Source organism: Neomonachus schauinslandi, chromosome 4 (assembly GCF_002201575.2).
Source record: "Neomonachus schauinslandi chromosome 4, ASM220157v2, whole genome shotgun sequence".
In the NCBI taxonomy this organism is placed as follows: domain Eukaryota; kingdom Metazoa; phylum Chordata; class Mammalia; order Carnivora; family Phocidae; genus Neomonachus; species Neomonachus schauinslandi.
The window spans coordinates 60,595,948-60,620,643 of NC_058406.1; the positions used below are offsets into that span (position 1 = coordinate 60,595,948).

At 39.6% G+C, this 24,696-nt stretch overlaps 1 protein-coding gene across 1 annotated transcript in view; it reads left to right on the top strand.

Moving 5' to 3' along the window:
• The window catches only part of LOC110570142 (serine/threonine-protein kinase TNNI3K), a 302,970-nt gene that overhangs the window by 260,315 nt on the left and 17,959 nt on the right, over positions 1-24,696 (top strand). Inside the window, exon 24 of the mRNA XM_021678116.1 lies at positions 10,823-10,832. Coding sequence (XP_021533791.1) covers positions 10,823-10,832 — 10 coding nt within the window. The remainder of the gene's footprint in view (positions 1-10,822; positions 10,833-24,696) is intronic.

The window sequence follows — 24,696 nt, forward strand, 5'->3', positions numbered from 1 at the left end:
TGTATATACCTGTCACTATTGAGTGCCTACTGCATGCTGCGCGCTATTTCAGACCCTTCGAGTAGTCATCTAAGTAAGGCTCAGGAAGTAGGTACTCCAATTTTTATAGATGAGAAAACAGCCTCAGGAAGGAGAAGTACCTTTCCTAAGTTTGTGGAGGCAGAGCTGAAATTCTCACCAGAGGCTCTTCAGTGCTTTCTGAATGTCCCTGGCACAGGAGGTGGCACTTTTCAGAAGCTTGATATATTTTGCCAATATTTGTATTTGCTGGACTTCTTCCAGCTTCTTCTGGAAGCCAGTGAGGGAAAGAATTCAGCTACTTCTCCTCCGCCTGCCTTCTCAGCTTTTATTATGAAAGACAGAGCCAGCGATACCAGAGATCAATAGGTCCTTAAAGTCAAAGAGCCTGAGGATATGGGAACGGGAATGGATGGGGTAACTCCAGCAGGGCCTCCAGTTCAACAGCCTGGAAGACAGCGGCTCGCAACTTTGGCCGCACAGGAGAATCACCTGGCGAACTTTTACAAGTACCAATGCCCAGGGCCAATTACGTCCAAACCCAGGGGCGTGGCACCCAGACATCAGAAGCTTTTAAAGTTTCTCAGATGAAAATAAAAAAAAAAATACATAAAAGCGAACTTTCCGAGATGATTGCAACATACCCCCAAGTAGGAGAAGCAGACTAGAAGGGGATGCCGAAGTGCTAACCTGCCCGTCATTTTGGGGGGAGGGGATGCAACCAATGGGATACACGGAAGAGGAAAGTGAGGGCAGAGGTGACACAGCAGCTGTGACCAAAGGACAGCATTTTGAAGGTTGATTACCTGTGGGGTCTCTCCCAGAAATTCTTACAACGTGCAGGTGACTGCTGATCTGAGGGGCATTCTGACTTGTTAAAAGAACAAGGTGTAATTTTTAGCCTGGCATCGTGCTTTTAAAATACGGGTACAAGATTTGGCCTGTGGTCCTGACTAATGGAATGCTCCCAAGTATGGGCCTCGCAGCCCTCCACAATGTCTTAAAAATGGTACATTTATTTTTCAGTTTTGGGTTATGAAGTTCACAGCCTGTAGTTTTATAACGCGTGATTTGATGGGGGGGTTTGGTTGTTGTTTATTTGCATATTGGTTTTTAATGGTTATTGTTTTCCTTCACAAAATACATGTCAAGGTGAGAAATTGTCAGATTACTTTCTCCACAGTTGATAGGGATCTACTAGTTGCCACTGAAACCACCAATTGTTGCAATCTGAGATTGAGGAAGGCGCTCCTGAAGTCCTGCCTCTTAAAATATTGTGTGTCTCTAGATATATTTGGAAAACTAAGCATGTGGCACTTGCCCCTCCCACTGGGTATGAAATCTCTCCCATCTTGTGCATGGATTACATCATGTAAATTTAGAAATGACAAAGCGATACACAACCTTTCAGATGCGAAAACCAATTAGTGTTCGTGTGGGGCTGGGCTCTGAGAATAGAATGCTATGACCTAGTTAGCTGTCCAGGAGAAGAAAACCAGAGATCCAGGGACAGCAACTGTAAAACAGATGCATTTGGAATTAATTTCTCACATTACCAAAGGGTCCATCAAAGAGTTCCTTTAAATAGAAAGCTTGCCTAGTCCACTTGGAATGCAATTCAACTTATAAAAGTTGAATGTAAGTTATAAAATTTTAATTTACACATAGTTTTCCCAGAATGCAGCAATTGTGTAAGATGATAGCACCCTGAAACTGATGTTCCTAGGAGGAATGAAGAAAAGGAGAGTGGTGAGGGGGTTGTGGCCATTTGCTGTGCTGGAGCAGAATGTTTATCAAGTAGGAGCAATAGGGTCTCTTCCTTATCACCAAAGGTCAGTGCTCCCCTTTTTAATCTATCACCTCTCCTACATGCTTCTTTGTACTGAAACTTCCCTCAGTCTCCTTAAATGTGCTCTTTTCTTTCCTTCCCTTCCTCATCCCCACTTTATTTCTCTTGCCAGCTCACCCCAATCAGCAGTCTCAGCAGCGAGCTTATGACCACTTTAAACTCCTCCTACCTTGCTTCTCTCATCTTCATGAGTTTTCTTGTGATTTCATACAATCCATAGCTCCAGCCTCTCTCTCTCAATCTCTCTCTCTCACACACACACACATACACACACACAGAGTTAACCCCCAGTCTCTATGTCCCACCTCAACTGCTCTGCTTCCTTTGTCTTTAAACTTCTCTCCCATTCTAGCTTCCTTATGACCTTAGTCCACTTAACCCTCTACTACCAGCAAATAACCTTCCTTCTATGGAACTCCAATGATATCATTACCCTACTTTAAAACCACCAATAATTCTCCATTACCTCTAAAATTAAGTGAAATTATGTCATCCTGGAATCCCAAATGATCAATGGTATATTTTCCAGTGATACCTCCCACTGAGTATCGTATGTCCCAGTGGTTCTAAGCAGAGAGATACTGTCATTTCTTCTCTTCTCAAATGAGTACTGAACTTCCTACAATGTTTTGGACAATCCCACAAAATAAGGAATTATCCTGCACAAACTAGCAATAGCATCCCTGGTAACGCACACCTAGACAAATTAGAAGTTCTACTATATCCCATACATTCCGTGTTAACCTACTGTTACCCTATCCCTGTATCCTATATTTTTTAACCTTGACACCTTGCCCAATCTTGTCAATATATTAATAAGCCTTCAGTAATAGCTCAGTCAGCTTAATCACATCATAAGTGAACCTTGTCTGAGGCTACCCGATCCCCACCTATGCCTTACCAAAGGCCACAGCATTTTGTGCCACTTTATGCGCTTATATTATTTTGTCTTATAATTATTTATTTTTAGTTCATAAATACTTCAAGGACAGGGGAGGGTATGTGCTCTGGTAAGCGCTGTGAATTGTGCAAGACTATTGAATCTCAGATCTGTACCTCTGAAACAAATAATGCAATATATGTTAAGAAAGAAAAAAAAAAAAGAAGAAGAAGAAGAATGTAGCAGGAGGGGAAGAATGAAGGGGGGGAAATCGGAGGGGTAGACGAACCATGAGAGACAATGGACTCTGAAAAACAAACTGAGGGTTCTAGAGGGGAGGGGGGTGGGAGGATGGGTTAGCCTGGTGATGGGTATTGAGGAGGGCACATTCTGCATGGAGCACTGGGTGTTATGCACAAACAATGAATCATGGAACACTACATCTAAAACTAATGATGTAATGTATGGGGATTAACGTAACAATAAAAAATTTAAAAAAATACTTCAAGGACAGAAATTGTCTTCTCTTTTGTTTTTATTCAGGTGCCTACAATATCTCATTTATAATTTAACTGTATGTGGTGAATACTAAATATATTTATTTATAATAAATTAGGGGAATCATTAGTTGGGCCATGAATGCCATGCTTTGTATTTCTGCATTTTAAGTGAGTAAAACTCTGGCACTCAACAGTTTTTGACCCCTACATTACTATCAAGTTCAGATATGTTCTTATCCAAAATAATGAATCACCAGATAATTCAGACTTCTTTCTACACCACTCTGTCACCATTAGAGCATTAAATGTCTACCTATTTCTTTTTAATGAACAAAAGGATAGAATGGAGGTACCTGAACTGTGTGAGGAGAGAAGTGACTGATTGATTCATTCCCAGTGTGTTAACAAAAAGAGAGAGAGAGAGATTGCTTTTTGTTGAGGTAGTTAGGAGACGTCTCAATGAAGAGGCAGATGATGGAGATGTGGTCCAGGTATAAAGAGAACAGGATGAACAAACATGAAATAATGATTACAAACTTTCTTTTTCTTCTTTCCTAAAAAAAATAATAAAAATAAAAATAAAATACAAGGGCATCCCTTCCCCAACTGATGTATAATAGTAGTTCTTTCATTCATCAAGGATCTACATTTAGATAGATCTGTTTTCAGTTTTTCTACTCTGTTCCATTGAAATATTTGTTTATCCCTATGTCAATAATACACAATTTTAATTACAGTAGCATTTTTAAAGTCTTGATATCTGGTAAGGTATGTCTCATCTTGGCTTTCTTGATTTTTCTTGGCTTTCACTCTTCCATATAGATTTTATAATCAGCTTGCATTTTATACACACACAAAAAATAAGATTTTGATTATAGATTTTTTCAAGTTTATTTTTTTATTTTTTTAGTAATCTCTATACCCAATGTGGGGCTCAAACTCATGACCCTGAGATCAAGAGTCTCATACTCTCCTGAATGAGCCAGCCAGGTACCCCAGATTATAGATATTTTAAACCTATAGATCAATATGGAAAGATCTGACATCTTTATGATATTGGGTCTCCCCTCCCATGAACTTAGTGGATTTTTCCATTTATTTAAATGTTCTTTAATATCTTTTAGTTAGATTTTATAATCTTCTCTGTAAGGTTCTTATATACCTTTTGCTACTCCCACTGGTTGTTACATTCACTGATTGCTTGTTACATTCACTGATTGCTGAAATAATTTGAATTCATTACTACCATATTATTTTATTCTCTCTAGTTTTTTCTTTTTTCTCACCCTACCCTTTTTTTGTTTTTCTTTGGATTCTTTGAATATGCACTGTTTTTCTTTTTTTGTTGTTTTTAAAAACTTGTATTTTTTTAATTTAAATTCTATTTAAATAACATATAATGTATTATTAGTTTCAGAGGTAATTTAGTGATTCATCAGCTGCATATAACACCCAGGGCTCATTACATCAAGTGCCTCCTTAATGCCCATCACCCAGTTACCCCATTCCCCTACCCACCTCCCCTCCAGCAACCCTGTTTACTTCTTAGAGTTAAGAGTCTCTTATGGTTTGTCTCCCTCTGTTTTCATCTTATTTTCCTTCCCTTCCTCTATATTCATCTGTTTTGTTTCTTAAATTCCACATATGAGTGAAATCATATGATATTTGTCTTTCCCTGACTGACTTATTTCACTTAGCATAATACCCTCTAGTTCCATCCACGTCATTGCAAATGGCAAGATTTCATGCTTTTTGATGGCTGAGTAATATTCTATTATATGTATATATACACCACATCTTCTTTATCCATTCATCCGTTGATGGACATCTGGGCTCTTTCCATATTTTGGCTATTGTGGACATTGCTGCTATAAACATTGGAGTGCATGTGCCCCTTTGAATCACTATGTTTTTACCTTTGGATAAATACCTAGTAGTGCAATTGCTGGGTTGTAGGGTAGCTCTACAATTTTCAATTTTCAATTTTTTGAGGAACCTCCATACTGTCTTCCAGAGTAGCTGCACCAGTTTGCATTCCCACCAACAGTGTAGGAGGGTTCCCCTTTCTCCGCATCCTCAACATCTGTTGTTTCCTGAGTTGTTAATTTTAGCTTGGATATGTGCTCTGTTTTTCTATTCTTGGTGGGTGCCTAGAAACTTTAACATATTTAACTTAACAAATTCTGTATTTAATATATTTGTTATTAAAACAGAAGATCTCCCAAACAAAAGGTTTTAGAGCATTTTAATTGCAAATCATTCTCTCCTGAATTATATGATGTTTCTGTCCATTATTTTAGTTTCATCATGATTTTTTAAATTCTACATCTTAGGTATTATTTTATTGTTTTATCCAGCTATGGTTCATTTAGACTTACCCATATTAACTGCATCATTATTAATTGCACTTATATTTCACACCTTCCTCCTAGATCATTTTCCTTTTCCTCAAATACATCTTTAAAAATTCCTTTAACATGACTCTATTAGAAGTAAATATGTGAAAAACACCCTTATCACTCTTTCTTGAAAGGTACTTTAGTGAATATGGGATTTGAGGTGTTTAATTACTTTTCCCCTATACTTCCAAGATGCATTCAACATGTTTTTGACCCTCCTTGCTTCTGGTAAACTTTCATCTGTGGATCTAATTTGTTCTTTTATTTTCAGTCTACCCTAAACTGCGGTTAGCACTTCTCTTTGTCTTTGGTATCCTACATTTAACTATGTGGTAGTTTTCATGGATTTAATGTATCTTGCTTTGAATTTGTTGGGTGTCCAGCATCTGAGAATTGGCATCTTTTATACATTCTAGATAATCCCTCACCACTACCTCTGCTAATATTTCTGTTCTCCATCTTCTTTATTTTCCCTTTCTGGAACTCTAGAAGTATTTTAGATCTTTTCACTCTATTTTCCACATTCCTCAATGTCTTTATATATATTTCCCATGATTTACTTTTTCTATGATGCCTTCTGGTAATTTCTTCAAATCTGTCTTCCAGTTCACATATTGTCTTGGTAACTGGATCTAATATGTTGTTCTGTTCATTACATTTCAATTTCAACTTATTTCTAATTTCTATTCCATATCTAGAAAATGTGTGTGTGTGTCAGTTTTGAAAGTCCCATGTTTTTTCCACATACTTTTAATGGATTATTTTCTTTTTTCAAACACATTTATTTTATATTCCATATCTGAATGTCTGTTGTTTCTAATCTCTGCAGTCTTTATATGACTAATTATGTAGTTCGTTGTTTCTGCTAATTCTTGCTCCTGGTTTCATCACATATTTAGAGATTTGTGTTTCTACTGTGAGCTCAGGTTCCTTGGAACTTTATCTCCAGCAAATTTTTTGGCCCTGATTTGGTGTAGGTTAGCTCACAGATGCTCTGTGTTTGCTCTTGCTAATTATATAGGTCCACTAAGCCATAGGACCACTTCAAAACTTCCACTTGGAGTTTTTCAGAAAATACATGCAGTAGTATTTTCTATTTTAAAACTTGGATCTTTGTGGACTGTGGATGGGACTTCTGAGGGTAAATATTTCATTCTTTAACTTTTTTTTCATTTTACCTGGATCCAAGGACAAAATGGACACTTATCCTTGCATCTCTTAACTTAGAGTGGATTTTATTTTTCCTGGTTCACCCTGGGGTTGTCCTTTGCAGATTTTAGCTTTACACCATTGCTTCTTATCTGACCTCCCACCTTGCTTAAACCCAGGCTGTGTTTCCCCCTGTGTGGTTCAACAAAATTTAAGCTTTAGACCAACAAGAATTAGTATCTTCCTAGCACCTGGAATTATACTGACCTGGAATTATAATTTTAGCCAATCATTTACTTTTTCATTGGTATCTACACTAACTGTAAATATCATGAGGGCATGAACTTCTTTTCTTCTTCTTGATGCTGTCTCACCAATACTTAAAACAGTGTCTGGCATATGGTAGGTGCTAAATACCTATCTGTGGAATGAATGAATGATCATGATAGGCCCTCACAAACATTAATGCTGTTTAATCTTCACCACAATCTTGTGAAGTGGGCCTTGTGGTTTCCATTTTCCAGGTAAAACAAACGGAGACTCCAATGATTTAAGTAATTTGTATGAAACTACATGGTGGGAAAATGGTAGTTAATAGTTGAACCTGGGCCTGCTAGTAGAGTTTCCCTTACACCATGCTGTCTCTGGGGGCTTGGCCTGACCAGAATGTTTGAACCATCTGTAGGAAGCAGGAACTTGTATACCCTGGTTTGGGCTTTGGGAATCAATGGGCTTTGGGAGCTGCCTACCCCTAAAGTTCTTCCAGCTCCACTGGAACCTAGAGTACTCTCAGTCTGCAGCCAATACAACCTTTGACTGCAGGGAAATTATCCCTTCTCACTCTGACTACCTCTAATCCTGGCCAGTTTACTTCAGTTTATGCCTGCTCATGACAGACCTTTAGAACCAGTGGCCTGCACTGATAGAGATACAGCTTGAACACAGCAAACTCCATATCTGCTGCACACGCACCAGCTTGCCAGGGTCTAACCCTGCCCTCTCTGTCTTCTTTAATCATGTCTCTGGAAACCAGTCTGACTCCCTGGCCACATTTTAAAAGCCACAAAAACCAATCAGAACATATAAAAAGATAAATTCTTCCCTTCTAGACAACATGGGACCAGTTTTAAGGATAACTCTACTTTAGTATGATTCCTTTATTTAATTAAATATATTGCAAAATTAGGCCTCTTTTTTTTTTCATTTCTTCATTAAATATATTCTCTAGTACAGTAGTCAGTTGCATTCACTGTATTTTTTTTTTTAAGATTTTATTTATTTATTTGAGAGAGAATGAGAGAGAGAGCATGAGAGGGGGGAGGGTCAGAGGGAGAAGCAGACTCCCTGCTGAGCAGGGAGCCCGATGTGGGACTCGATCCCAGGACCCTGGGATCATGACCTGAGCCGAAGGCAGTCGCTTAACCAACTGAGCCACCCAGGCGCCCCACTGTATTTTCTTTTAAGGAATTTTTAGCTGACATTTTGGAGCAACAAATAGCCTATGTAATGATGAGGGTTTCAAGAATTTTTTAACCCTGGAAATGAAAATAAACACTGCCCTTTCTCACTCATAAACACAACCTTCCAGCTGATTCCACATAGAAACAATTTTAAGATTTATAAATGTAAGGAAACAATAGAAAGATAGCATCTTTAGTTCCTGAACTGTCTCTTTACTTACTAAAGCTTGTTGATTTAAAATATGACATATAAAGAATTTACAGACCTCGGTGTGTATCAGAGCATCACAGTAGTATGTGACTTTCACTTCAGCAATGTTTTCTGAGCTTGTAGGAAGAGTTGCCTTCCTAACTCATGGCAAGTTCTACGAGCCTTGCTCACATTGTATAATGAGGAGAGTAAAATGTTGCTTGCCTAATCTAGGGACAAGAAAACTTTTTTTCTCAGGATAGTTATCACCTCTAGGATGTGTAATTTTTGTGACATTCACTTGCTGAGGGTCAGTTATCAAGCTCATTAAGGGTCTGCACCGAAAAATATAAAAGCCAAAGGAGAGCTGCTAGAATCAAGCAAGTGACATAATGCCTGTCAGTTGCCTTTTATCTCTTTCTTTTTAAGCTCAAATCTTTTTGAGGTGCCCATAAATCTTTCTAATTAACAAAAGCAGAAAATTTCTTAATGCCACAGGGTATGGGGTTGAGAGAGAAAAATACACAGTTGTTCACACTTATATGAGGGTGTGAAAGTACTTGGTACACCCTCCTCATTATGTCCCCAAATGTCATGTCATAAGGAGGAAAGATTAAAGAAAGTGGAGAGGGGTCTTGCGGGAAGTTAAAACTATTTCCATGAAGGGCCAAACAATTAGCATAGCTATCTATTTATATTTGTATACCTCTCCACCACAGCCCTAGGTGCCATACCCAGAAAGCGCTACAGTGAAATAAGCAATTCCCAAATGCACACATACACACAAAAAGTGGAAAGAAAACTATAAATTGATTGCTAGTGCCCTCTGCATTTTATGCTGCTGATATCCTACAAATCATCACAACTGGAAATAGTCTGTGCTGAAATGTGATAGAGCTCTACGTAAGAACTTCCTTTCAACCCACGTGAACCCAGAGCAATCAATCTTATTAGAGGTTCTTTCCTAGTTGCCTTGCTCTCTAGCGCCATCTAGCAATCAGTTGAGAAATCACACGTGGGGCCTCCGGCGGTACTAAGGAAGAGGCTTCGAGATTTCACGCTGAACAAAGGCTGAAGTCAGCCTTAAAGTTAGAAGCATGTGAAAAAATGTCATTCCTTGGGCGCCTGGGTGGCTCAGTTGGTTAGGCGACTGCCTTTGGCTCAGGTCATGATCCTGGAGTCCCTGGATCGAGTCCCGCATCGGGCTCCCTGCTTGGCAGGGAGCCTGCTTCTACCTCTGACCCTCCCCCCTCTCATGTGCTCTCTCTGTCTCAAATAAATAAAATCTTTAAAAAAAAAAAAAAATGTCATTCCTTTCCTTCAGTTCCTTGACTTTTAAAACCACCCTTAGTTGGAAACAGCCTTTTTTCCATGAAAAATATAAAAGAACATCAAACAAAATATTCTGTTCAGAAGACGAAGTGATGAAAAATGGGAAATTAATAATAAAGTGAAAATATGAGAAGAGCCCTACGTGTGTAAAATTGGCACCTTTTTATAAGTTTTAAGGACCTGAATTTGGTGTCAGGCATAAAAGATTTACATGAAAAGAGTGAGCGAGTGACAGATTCAGGTTACAACAGGCACTTGGGAGAGAATGAGATGCTGCTCTCTGTGTGGCTATTCTGATGCTGTATTTTCATGTTCTTCTCTATCCTTCAGCAGTGCTTGTTAGCAACCTAAAATGGGCTCCCTCGTAACCCAAAGGGTGAGCTGGAGTGCATTTCCCTCTTCAAGTGTTTTGTAATACTAATTAACTAATTCCCAGCCACGGGAAGGGAACCTGCAAAGATTCACCAGAGGCAAACTGCTAAATAAACGGTAACAAATTTCTCAGTTTTCAATTAGATGAAATGACATATTGGGACAATGAATAGCCTGACTTCCTTTTTTTTTTTTAAGATTTTATTTATATATTTGACAGAGAGAGAGTTAACAAGAGCAGAAACAAGCAGGTGGAGTGGGAAAGGGAGAAGCAGGCTTCCCGCTGAGCAGAGAGCCTGATGTGGGGCTCGATCCCAGGACCCTGGGATCATGACCTGAGCCGAAGGCAGACGTTTAACTGACTGCACCACCCAGGCGCCCCTGAATAGCCTGACTTTCTAACGAGAGTTTTATGAGTTTTTTTTATTCCATTCATAACCAAAACCGGAGGCCCAGGCCCACTCTTGGTACATCAAAGCCCACAGATCCTGCCTTTGGTGGTGACACTTGTGTATGACCGAAAGCAAGCCTTGGTCCAAAAAGGCTGCTTTTGAGACTGCTTCTGCTCTACTGAAATGTCTGACAGGACACAGCACGAGGACCAGAGAGAACAACCGGCCTAATTAAATCTGTACAGGCAGCTCTGAGCGCTGTTCAACCACCGTTGCTCCAGCTCTGGCCCCGCCCTGCTCCCTCCCGACTCCAGTGTTTGTGCTGTGAATCTCTTGCTAGCATGGCAACTGTTGCTATGTTTGCAGTAATAAGAAGTGGGTGATGCTGGTGTCTCTGGAATGATTCAGATACAAGAGCAATGATTTCTAAATAGATTTCTGAAGCAGCTCTTACAATGGCTGTGCACAGCTTAACAGGTTTAATTCCTCATAGATGTTTTTTTTTTTCTTTGCACGTTTTGCACCTTCCATGCGGACTCATTCTAACCCCCATATAAAGCAAAAATGACAGCATGCTTCCTTTTCCTTTGCTACTATTTGAAACAGAAAGTTTTTTTGTTAGAAGACATTTCACAAGTTACTGTTTCTTATTTATCTCCTTGGCAACTATGGGATTTTTTTCTTGGTATGTAGGTAAGCAGCTAAAACAAACTGAAAAAATGGTGGATCCAGACAAAAGATAATTCCTGTATTAACCAAAGTGGAATGAAAAATCTCTATCATTAATATTTGTGATGTTAGCTGAGCATTTTCTATTAATGAGCAGATGTTTTAAAGGCCTCAATTGCAAAGAGGTACAAAAAATTCACTAACAGATATGTTTATCTTCCTGAATCCTCTTCCAAAGAGACAACAAAAAAAAGTTACCTAATATCTAATTAGTTAGCTTTCAGCCAACACCAATGTATCAGATAGGAAAACTATCAGATAGAAAGTAACAGAAACTCAATGATAGTTATTTAATAAAATAGCTTGTTTTTCACATAAAACAAGAAGTCTAGAAGAAGATCGTCATGGGCAATGGTTCTGCTACTTGGCAGGCCACTGAAGGCCCAGATTCATTTTCTCCCCTTCATCATTTTCGGCATATTGGTCTGTCTTTCTTAGGTTTGTAGCTACATGGCCACAAAGTGACTGCAACAGCCCCAGGCATCAGTTCTTCATTTAAAGCAGGTGTAGGGAATGATAGATGGTCTCCCACCTGTCAGAATGGCTAAAATCAATTATACAAGAAACAACAGGTGTTGGCGAGGGTGTGGAGAAATGGAACCCTCTTGCACTATTGGTGGGAATGCAAACTGGTGCGGCCACTGTAGAAGACAGTATGGAGGGTCTCAGAAAGTTAAAAATAGAACTACGCTACGATCCAGCAATCGCACTACTGGGTATTTACCCAAGGAATACAAAAACACTAATTCAAAGGGATACGTGCACCCTATGTTTATAGTGGCATTATTTACAATAGCCAAGATATGGAAGCAGTCCAAGTATCCATCAATAGATGAATGGATAAAGAAGATGTAGTGTGTGTGTGTGTGTGTGTGTAATATTGTTCAGCCATAAAAAAGAATGAAATCTTGCCATTTACAATGATGTGAATGGAGCTAGAGAATATAGTGCTAAGTGAAATAAGTCAGAGAAAGACAAGTACCATATGATTGCACTCATATGTGGAATTTAAGAAACAAAACAAATGAGAAAAGGGGAAAAAAAGAGAGAGAAAGATAAACCAAGAAAAAGACTCTTAATTATAGAGAACAAACTGATGGTTACCAGAGGGGAGGTGGGTTGGGGGATGGGTGAAATAGACTATGGGGATTCAGGAGGGCACTTGCCGTAATGAGCACCTGGTGATGTATGGACGTGTTGAATCACTATATTGTACGTCTGAAACTAATACAACACTATATGTTAACTAATTGGAATTTAAATAAAAACTTAAAAAATAAAAAATAAATAAAGCAGGTGTAGGGGGCTAGTGTATACTAGCATGTTTTTCTGTTCCATATCTTTTTAGCAAAAAATCAAAAGCCTTCTGGGAATACTGACAGTGAGTTAATGGTTAGAACCTGGCCCAGCACAGGTGTCCTATAGAAGAGCAGCTCAGGAGGAAGGGGATGACTTGATGATAACAGAAGGGGAAGCTGGTGTGCTACACTGGAAAATCACATGTACTTCAGGAGCCAGAGATACCTGTGTTCAAATCCCACATCCGCCTCCTAAGAACAGTGTGAACTTGGGCCCAAGTTTGCTAAAGTAGGTATCGTGATGTTACTTTGGCTAGCTTTTGCAAGGACTGGAGAAAATACGTATAAAACAGTTAATATTATCCTGGGAAGTTTGTGTTGTTTTGTTTTAAACTAGACATAATTGTCTGCTATTTTATAGTTCTACCCAGAGATAGTTAAATACCTTTCTGAGGCTGAGAAAGTCTATGTCTGCCTGGAATTCTGAATCCTAATTCAGGCACTCTGCTCTCCTTTTTATCACTTATTCTCTTTGAGATAGTAGGACATTCCTTTTTCTCATTAAATAGCAGCTTTACCCATAAATTTCTCATAGCTTTTCCTCACCTATCTACACTGCTTGTTTGTCAAATTCAATAATATTGGCCATTCCCTAGTCAAGTTGCCATTTGGATTAAAGTCAGGGTTTCTGGATGTTTTCTATCCAGCAACTATTTACATGAAAATGACAGAAATCAGGGGAAATTACTTCAAGGATTTTAGTTTTTCTTTTTTTGCAAGCCTTGAAAAGAAAACTATAGTTAATTGTGAATGTGCCTGATAAATGCTAGAGTACTACAAAAAAATGGAAAAGATTTAAAATGCTTGAGAAACAACAAATCTAAATATACTGTTTTTGTACAAATAAACATTTTTCACTCTATTAAAAAAATCCTTTATTGTTCAAGAAAAGATGAGGCTTACACTATTTTCTTCAATAATATTTTACCAAATCAACCCAGAGAAGAAAAATAAAATCATAAAATAAATTTTTTAAAAATGATGACAAAACACCATGTTAAGATGTTGGTTGTTGTTTATGACTTATGACATATGTTAAGGAATAGAGTATTTGACTATGAAACGCACCTATGAACTACTTTTTGATATTAAGTGATCTAAAGTTCATATTTTTAAAATAAATTTTCTGCCACTTGTGTATTCTTTGGCTATTTTTCTTTCTTTTGGAAGTGTGGACAATTCTGAGTTTAAAGACTACTTAAAAAAGTTAAGCTACAGTATTCACCTCCAGATTTTTACTTACTGAGTTCTTTAGCACAAAGGACAATAAATTTCCATCCTTTTTTCTTATATCTAAATGGAAGGGGGACAAAAGAGATTATTGAAATACTATCGAGATTCTTGTATTTTTTTCAATTACTGCCCGTTGAATTAGGCCAGCACCTTGCACTATAATTTGTCCTAAAGTACAAAGATCTATGTGTTGTGTTTATTTAAATAAATTCCTCTTTATCTTAGGGAAACATATAGGAACTTGAACAGAAATATAAAGTTTAATTGAATATGTCTAAAATTGGAAAGTTCATCAATTAATCAACTATCTCACAAAAATGCATTGAGCTCCTACTAGGTACATAAAACCCTGTTTGGCCCTATCCAGAGAGCACCCAATATTTTGATAGCTAGTCTTATATAAACACTCTTGGCAAACTGAATACATTGTCTTTTGCTCTTTCCTCCCTTTGTCTTTCCCATATTTTCTTTACTTAAAAGATTACCAATATTTTACATATAGATGAGAAAAGCCTGATGTGGGCATTTAGTTCCCTTATTTGCCTAGCCCCTTCATTTATTTTATTGCTACTGCTGATTCTATTGCTCTTTCTTTAGGTTGTTCCACTAGAGATGTATTCATCAAACATTTATTAAACATCTACTATGTGCCAGATCCTGAGTCAGTATTGGTAATATAAAGATGGATAATGTCTCTCCATAGCCCTGACAGAATGCAGTCTAGTGAGGAGGTCAGAGGAGTAAATGGGAAGATAAGTACTGAGCCAGGAGTAGGATGCTCTGGAATCTGGGGAGGGTCGAAAGAGGCTTCCTGAAGACAATGCTACCTAACTTGAATCTGGGAGAATTAGCAGAACAGAGAAGGGAAGGAAAGGTATATTAGGGAAAGAAAGCATCAGGGACCAAGGTAGAGAGGTGGGAACCTGAGTGATACATTTGGGAAACAGCAACGAGTTGGGTGTGACATAGCAGAAGAGAGGAATAAAGATTTAAAATGGGCAGAAGTAGAAATAAGAATATGGAGACTAGTGAGGCCCCATTCCATCTTTCAATGAACAAATTACTTTAATCCAGTGCACTAAGTGCTCTTACCAAAGTGAGCCCTTGGAAAGGTGGAGACATAGGGGTACTGCTAGGAGTTGAGAACCTGGTGGTGATTCTATTACAATGTCCCCTCAAGAGGGAAGGTTTGTTCAGTAGACACATCCCTTTTCAATATCCAAGAAATATTGAAAAGAAGAGAGAAGCATTTCTTTGTGCAGCTTCCCTTCCAGGCACTAAGACCTTAGACTCTTCATCCAAACAGGGAGCACGTGAGGCTCTCAATAGGACTGGATACAGCAACCAGTAGTCTTTGTTGAAATCACACTGGGCCATGAGTCTAAATTTCAAGCGACTGAATGAGCATGATTTCTGCAGCTGTGTTTAGAATGGGTCATCAAAAAGACTCAGGTTGGGGGCACTGGGTGGCTCAGCCATTAAGCGTCTGCAGTCGGCTCAGGTCATGATCCCAGGGTCCTGGGATCGAGCCCGGCATCCGGCTCCCTGCTCGGCAGGAAGCCTGCTTCTCCCTCTCCTACTCCCCCTGCTGTGTTCCTGCTCTTGCTATCTCTCTCTCTGTCAAATAAATAAATAAAATCTTAAAAAAAAAAAAGAGGTGGGTAGGGAAAATGTAGTGATACAGATGAGACATGAGTGACATAGATGCAGTAGAGGTCCACCTTGAACCCAAGAACAGCCTCTGGAACTGTGCCAACCAGGAGCATTGCAGGGATGGCTCTTGACACTCAACTAATCTTTCACTGATGACACCATGCACATGATTATGTTTGTGAGGCTGTCTCTTTAAATGGTGGGGAAAGAGAAATAAAGATGTAAGGATCCGGAAGGAAAGAAGGAAGGAAGGAAGGAAGGAAAGAAGGAAGGAAGGAAGGCAGGCAGGCAAGGAAGAAGAAAGAAATCACCCAAAGTTTTCACAGCTTGTAGTTTGCTAATCTCTACATTGAAAGGTGGATGATAAAACTGAGACCTACTGAGTTAACTGCCCAACATCTCAGCCATATGCCTTATTCCTCTTTATATGCATCTCCACTCCCACACCACTCCCATCTGCCTTCATCCTTAGTGCCTAGAATAGCATCTAGCACATGGTAGTTCCTCGTCAAAAGTTCATTGATGACAGAACCAATACCTACCACTGACAGAGTGCTATTTATACTGTTCTGTCTTCCCTGTAGGGAGCTTCATACTGTTTTTCAAAATGGGCACTCTGCTGTGGCATGCCTCACTCCACATGGAAAACTTCTCTCTTAACAAGCACATGACCGGGCAGACCATGCAACCACTCAAAGTTGGCTTTTTCTGCCTTTGCCCAGGAAAATGGCTCACCATGGAAAACCATAGATGACTTTTGCCATCTCATGAGCTTTACTCATGACAAGACACTTAAAAAAGAAAACACTCTTGACTCTTTAAAGTTGATGTTAGTTTTGGATTGTTAACAAAGGCTTTGTCAAAGGGTTTTGTCATGAGGTCAACCGAGCACACACGTTGCTCAGTCAGTGCTGTTTGGCTGGCCCAAGATCACAGCAGAAGTGCCTGAGATGAGGAACTGGTTGTGGACAAAGAATCGGCATGAGCCAGAGGGCCGCATGTACTTTTCCAGGTCATTCACTCAGCTGACATTTACTGAGCACTTATACTGGAATTTGGAAAAGTACTTGACTGAGGCTCCATCCCTTCCCTTTATGAACAAAATATTTTAATCCAGTGCACTAAGTGCTCTATCAGAGTGAGTCCTTGGAAAGGTGGAGACACAGGGGTGCTGCTAGGAGTTGAGAATATGGTAGTGACTCCCTCACCATGTTCCCTCTAGAGGGAAGGTTTGTTCAGTAGACATATCCCTCTTCAGAATCTTCCACATCTGCAGAGCATTTTGCACTCTCACTGCAAGAGTTAGTCCTTTTCTGTCCTTCCTTCTTTCTTTTTCTTCCCCTCCCTTTCTCTCTAAACCAAACCTAAGCAAGTCTACATTATCCAGAAGCAGCTGGTGCTACAATGTGGGAGTGTTAAATGTTTAACATCTTGTCACTTGCAAAACTAATGGAGTCATCCTTTTTGTTTCAGAGTTTCGTGTTTAGGGGTTGAAAAGCTAGATTGATGAGCACTACCAGAGAGAAATATTTTTTGAGAAGTTAGTGAAGCTGATGACACGTTACTTTACAGTTTAGTGAAATTCAGCAAATCTAATTCTATTATCCTGTCAAAGTCTCACAAAAGGGAGACCTGAAAGCATATTTAAGATGAATCTTTAAAGATTTCGGAAGCCACAACCACATCTGCAAAACTCAGATACATCTGGTACTGACAGACTTTTGCTTTTTTATAGACTAAGGGGAGTAAATAATCCTCCAACAACTGATTAAGTTTAAATAAAGTTATCTTGGTGATTCAGTGCCTGCCTTTTCTCCCTTAAAAAGACTGTCAAGCAGCAAACCATAACCACGTTTTTTCTAATTCAAAGGCTTCACAGAGTTTACATAGCCAGATTTACCCGGGCACACCAAAATGGAAGCTTCCTTTATGAATCATAGAACAGAGTACTGAAATAGAGACTTTTATAGAGCATTTAAAAGCCACATCATTTAGGCCCTTGTTTATTTTCACAATCAAGTATGAGACATGGTCTAATAAATGCATTCTTACCAAAATGTCAGGGAGTAATTATTTTAAAGCATTTACCCGCAACTCTATACATTTTTGTTAGAGATTCACGAGCTGACAAGCTGAAAGGACTTTATGATCCTCTCAGCAATTGGTGCAACTGTATGTGCACTTCTACTGAAATGCTCATTATTAAGTCCAAGAGAAACATTGATGTAAAGGTTCATTTTAATAGAATTTGCTATTTAATAATCGTTCATTAAAGAAGGAAATTCTCAATATAATTTATTGAGAATGTACTATGTACCATACTTATGTTATCTAATTTAATATTCCTAGCTACCTGCAAGGTAGATATCTTTATTTTGAAGATGGCAAAACTGGTCAAAACAGAAATTATGCCCAGAAATAGTAAGTAGGGAAGCTGGGGTTGACTCCAGTCTAACTAACCACAAAGCCCATATGTGCTCTTTCCAGGGCAGCATAAGAAATTGTTTAGAATGCATGATGAAAACAAGGTCAGGGATGTGGCTTCAAATGTGAGGGGCTGCCATGGATTGAATTGTGTCCCCCAGAAAGAGAGGTCAAAGTCCTAACCCCCAGTACCTCAAACCATGACCTTATTTGGAAATAGGGTTGTTACAGATGTAATAAGTTAAGATGAGGTCATACTGGAGTAGGGTGGGCCCATAACGCATTATGAGTTGTGTTCTTCTAAGAAGAGGAGAGAGAGAGAATGCTATGTGAAGACAGCAGAGGCCAAGGTGATAGCATGTACAAGCCAGGAACATGGAGAATTGCTAGCTGTCACCAGAAGCTAGAGACAGGCAGGGAATAGGTTGTCCCTCAGAGCTTTCAGAAGGAACCAACCTTGATTGTGGACTTCTAGCCTCCGGAACTGTGAGAAAGTAAATTGCTCTTGTTTTAAGGTATCCAGTTTGTGGAACCTTGTTACGGCCCTAGGAAATGAATGCCGGGGATAAAAGAGATTTACTGAGCCCAGGAAGAAAACCAGCCCCGAGACTTGATGTTAGGCTGATGCTCTGCAAGCAGAATAGCGGTCACTTGTTATTTTCCCTTCGTCCTTTGTGGTTGTACAGAAAACCCACACCATACCCAATTTGAGATTTAAAAGACATTTTCCGGGGTGCCTTCTCAGAAAGAAAAAATATGTGACTAACCAAAGTCATGGTTAAATTCTAATATTTTGTGCTACTCATATGTGTCACAAGGACACCGGGAGACAAGGTGCTCTCTGGGGTCTCACTGGGGTCTTTTTGATGGTTGCTGTTGACAACCAGTTCTACAAGAGGCACAAGGGAAAGCTTAATTAAGGCAGGAGTCAGGAAGAAATTGCAGGTAATTGAGGTCAAACACAACTGAGGTCGGGCTGGTGACTGACATCCGACGTAGTCAAACTAAGGAGATCAAGGTTTGATGCAGGCAGAGACAACAGGTGAGGCCTGGAGACTGATCACTGATGGAAATAATCAAAAGCAAGATCGACCAACGACATTCAAGCTAGGTCAAACAGTAAGTGTGATGGGATCTAAGGTAAGTCTGAGGTTTTCATCTTCAGAAACCTCGTCTTCAATTGGCTCTTACTTTGGACTGGAGATCTTCAACTGTTAGAAGGACTATAGTACCCATGCCAGCCTACTGCCCTGTGGAGCCAGTTTACCTCCTTTATTCACACAAAATGCTCATATCTGACTCAGTCGAGAAGGAGAAACTTGCCTTCTGTGGAGAATGTGAATAGAGAATAGTATTATTGACTTAAGAGCCTCACTGGAGAGAGGGGAAAGATCATCCACTTCCTGATGAAGTCATCCTCCGGGGATCTTCGAGCGAAAACTGTGCTGAGAATGTGAATCTGAAGTGTAAATCAGTCATATCTGTAATTTTATTGGTCATAACTTAGGTATTTCAAGATTTTTAAAAACCTGGCCATTTCTTTTTGTTCTGAAATTTTCCATGAGCCAGGAAAAAATTAGTGAATGTTGAAGACTAGTCAATGAAAGCTGCTATCCACTCGTTCATTTGTTTGTTCAAATTTTGTCTCCCTATTCTACTAAGTAGGTTCCAAATTTCTGGATATTTTGCTAAATGCTGAAAATAAAGGCAAAAATAAGAAATGGTTCTTGATTGAAGATGATAGAGGTCTAGTCAACAAGGGATTAGCAAATCCATACACTACAATGCAGTAAATGTCTGTAATTTACAATTACAATAGATGGACTATTGCGGGGCTTACGTGAGGGTACTGTGACTAAGAAATTCTTTGGGGCTGGGCCTACCCATATAAGGCAGAGCTCAACAGGTGATGAGGCTGGAGAAGTAGACCAGGTCTGCCGCTAGGGACCTGGGCCATGGGACCTCAGCAGTAGGGAGCATGGTCACCCTCGTTTTATAGAAGGGTCATTTCCACAACTTTGCTGTGGCCTAGAGAAGGGAAGGGGCTACCTAATGGCAGAGGAGATCAGTTATAATATTGTTATAGTTAGGGTTTAGTTACAACCTCGCTAGGCCTAAAAGAGAAATGACCAGTCATGGAGAGTGCTACAGTTTACCATTGGTAACATGGTATCGACTTCATATATGGAGTGGCATTGCACATTCCTCATCACTAATTCCAACATTTTATTTCTGCAGTAGTAGGAATGGATGTGCTCTCATACATGCATACTTTTCCCAACACTTATGATGACAGCTTACGGCAGCTTATTTCTGGGATTTTCCAGTGTTCGAACATTCTACATAGATATGTCCTTATTGACAGTTCACACAAATGATCTCAGTCATTGCTAACCACATGGCAGACAATATTTTCTCTAGCATCCTCTACCCAAATGTGACAGAAGTCTGAAAGAAATATTTATAATGCCTGTTCCCATGAGCAGAATTGAGGAAACACTGATAACAATTCAAAATAAAACAGAAACATCATTGTCCCCAGTACCCAGATTTGCTGATGGAGATTATTTATAGCTTGTCCCCATTTCGGCAAATAGGATTCATTATTATGTATCAGAGGAATCATTTTCAACACCTATGAGAACTTTTTATGGGCAATGTATCTGTAGGGGTAATTCTTTTAAAGGAGGTTAATGACATTAATCCCATTTTACAGACGGGAATAAAAGCAACTGGTTTATCATATTTTCTCGGGTCAGATAGTAAATCAATGGCTCATTAACATTCATTAGAATTTTCACTGCACTCGATTTCAAACTAAGCTCCTTCCCTAAGGCACTTAATTATTATCAAGAATTTTCTGGCATTCACTCCTCACTGATCCATATGTCGAACTGTTGAGCCCAGCATAAGACCTGCCTGGAATGGTGAGTGGATCAACTGAGCCAGACTGTGGGAAGTAGCTCGGGATCAGTGCACGGGTAGCCTTTAATAACCGTATTAGTAATAGTGATATTTATCGAGGGCTCCATATTTGCAGGCACTATGTTATACATTATATATGACCTGTTTATCACTCATAAGTAGCAATCTCAGACCCCCATGTTTAAAATGAGGAAACTGAGACCTAGGGAGCAATCTGTGTAAGGAATACAGCTAGTAAGCCAAAATAGGATTTGAAACTAAGCCATCTGAAGCCAGAGTTCATGGTCTTAATCACTAAGCCAGTGGTACTCAAATTTACTATGCATCTGAATCACCTGCAAAGCTTCTTAAAGCATGGATTGCTGGGCCTCCTCCCAGAGGTTTGACTGGGTCAGTGTGATGCAGTGTTAAAATCCGCATTTCTAACCAGTTCCCAGAGGATGTTGAGGCTGATGATTCAGATACCACACTTTGAGAACCACTGCTCTAAGCCAGACTTAATGTAATCATCTTTGACTGTGCTCAGCCTATCCTGGGAAGACATTCAAAGTTTTTGAGCAAGTGGTGACCTAGTCAGAGTTCTTGCTTAGAAAAGATGAATCTGGGAGCTATGTGTAGGGTGCCAGAGGGGAGGTGACAGACCAGGAGTTTCCTAGTGAGAGTAAGGAGAAACAGAGAGAGGGTAGTAGATGCTGGGAAATATTGGCCTGATGGAGGGGACACAGGGGGTTTTCTAATTGACTGAGGATAGAGGGGCCATTAGAGGTGACTCTACTCTTTGGTGAGGGTGGCTGGAGGAATTATCCAGCCCTTCAATAGGAATTGAAAGGATAGAAGGGAATTCTGCCTTCTTATGTACTATGTCTCCTGCTTCCCCAAAGCGTCCTGCTATTTGTTCGCTTTATTTATTGTTTTTGTGTATGGTATTTCCACAGCATTTTCCTTCTTCCTCTTTACCTACAGGACCAGTGTAGCCTAAGGGCAGCTAGAGACTCTTGTTCTCTTCTAAGATGCTGTTCTTATCCCCGGAGGACCTCTGATTTGCCCACTCCCGCATCAACTCCTCCTGTTGAGCTCTGCACCAGGGTCTTAGTGAATTCTACTAATCATGACTAAGTTTTTGGCTTCTGTGTTTTATCAGAAGCCCATCTGGGGAACTTACTGTCAGTGATGGAGGCCTCATCATCCATCATAAATGGTGTTCAAAATAATATCTGTTTTTTAAGTTCAGAATTATTGTATTGGTTTTTTTGGTCTCACATTTTGCTTTTATGTATTTTTTTTTCCATAAGTAAAGGATGCATTTTTAAAACACCATTTGCAAATATGCATCCTGAGAAAGCATTTAGTCTTCAATTTAAAACAAATTACCTTATCTTAAAAGTACAATTTTTTAAAAGTCCTTAGATTGATTTTTATAAACTAAAATAATAGGGAAGCTAGAGTAATAGGAAAGTTCTGAGAATCTCTTTATTAAGTAAATGGTTTTACAAAACAATCCCACAGAATGTATCTTTAAAAGAAATTTCTGTTTTATACATGGAATCTTCCTAAAGTGAAGACAGGTATCCATAATGAGGATACATTATGGCTGAGATAAACCAAAGGTTAACATTTATGATGGTCACCATTCTATTGTAAAATATTTGTTATCTGTGCCTTGATTATGAATGACAGTTCATTTTTTTTTTTTTCAAAAAATTGACTGAACTTGGTTCAGAATAGGTCTTTGGTATGAAAATGTAAATGCATGTCATTTAAATACACTCACAGACCTTGCCTCCTACTTTTCTTAAAAACTTGATACTGTCTCCCAGGACTTCCACCCAGTTTCCTCCTCAATCCCTTTAAACTTCCTTAAAAACTTCAGAATCCTCTTCTGTTTATCTTCAGATAAAGAAATAGTGCTTCTCTTTTCTGAGTCTAGCCTCTCTCTTTCTCCCAGGTCTTGCCCCATCCATCCATGTGTACTGATCACTTCCTCTGCCTCTGGCTCTTTCTTCCTCAGTCCCTGCTTATTTCCCATCAACCTTCTCTCAGTCCTGTCCTCTGACACCAAAAGTTATGTCTTACAACTTAAAAAAGGAAGAACCTTATTGTTCTGCCTCCATTTTTAATACGCTGATAGCAAAAGAGAGGAAAGAAAGAAGGGAGCCCTGGAACATATTGAGAGGTAGGGAGTGTTGGTCCACTCGGGGGTGACAAAGAAAGGAGCCCCCTCTGAACTGTAACATGTCTAAGCAGCTGGGTTGGGAGGACTTGAAATCAGACTAACAGAAAGCAGGGCAGCCAGCCCCTCACTAAACTTAGACCTGGAAATTCCATGTGGAGGTGATTCATCTTGGGGTGCTTTCTTGAGGCTTCCGTTCACTCAGTTGTGAATAGTGGTGACATGGGAGCAGAAGTAAAAAGAAGCTTGAATAGTCCCATGTTCCCTAAGGCGGTGTTGGGGTCCTATCTCTGAGAGCACAGATCCACTTTCTCTGTGCTCCGAGTACCCAGAATGGACAGTATTTCTCCTTTGGGCAAGAGCTCAACAGTCGGCTTTAACCCCAGAACATTTTTAGAGAATGTCCTCTGTCTGTCACCGTGGGGGTTTGCAGAAGTGGGATTTTGACAAAGATGGAGCCCGGGTACAGTTGTGATAAGGAGCACATTCCTCCAGTCACACCGGCTGGGTCTGCATTCTGGCAAAGCCATTTCCTATACATTATGTTGGCCAAACTAATTAACCTCTTTCCATTTGCTTCCCTATCTATAAAACAAGGAAAATAATAGTACTCACTTCATGATTATTGAGAAGATTAAGTGAAACAATGTCCGTAAACTTTAAAACAATATCCGGCACATAGTTACTGCTCAATAACTGTTAGCTGTTATATGAAATATATATTCCAGAACAATAAATTCCTACCTAATCATATACATGTGCGCGCGCACACACACACACACACACACATTCTATATTAAATGCTACTATTTTCATAAAGCCTTTTTCATTTCTTTCCTTTCTTCCTTCTTTTGCTTAGCAAATAATTGGTAAGGACCCACTATCTTCCACGCACAGAGGATATGGTGATCGTCAAGGTGGACCCAATCCCTGCCCTCATAGAGTTGTTGAACAGACCATTTTGGCAAAGCATTATAAACTTTATGATAAGAGAGGCACGGGGTCTAACAGGCGAATACATGAATGAATAAATTGTGAATGGATGTTTCTAGTTATTTCTACATAAATTTTTTAAGTGTTTTGATCCTGAAAATAAGTAGAAATTTCTTCAAAACCTGTGCTGGTCTCTTTTTAATGCCATTTCGGCTATGCATAACTCCTCCAAAGCCCAGAGTGATTGTGGGTCTGCATCCAACTGTTGTTAATCGTCTAAACAGGTAGCCGGGATCCAGGTAGAGCAAAAAATCCAGATGAAGGAGATATATCGATATCCTTCCAAAGACAGGTCATAGGAAGTAATTACTATCTGCCTCAGTTCCCAGCCTTCTCACTTTTCCTACTCTCTCATGCTGAGATTCACTGGCCAGGGATTGTTCTTTTTAAAAATCTGTTTCAGGCTCTACTGGAAGCTGAACAGAGCAGGAGAAGCATTCAGGCCCATGATGAATCAGAGCCAGACACAAATAGAAGGCTGTGGACTCTGGGGCTTCAAAGAGAGACATTTGGGGCAGTTCTGTGCCTGGAGCTGCTGCTTGCACTTGCTAAGAGCCAGAATCCAAAGGAGACAGCTTCTGCACCATGCATAAATAAGGGAAGTGTGTTCCTAGCATTCCTCTGGGAAGCCGGGGCAGCTCAGATTACCCATTCCCCAGACGCAGTTTCC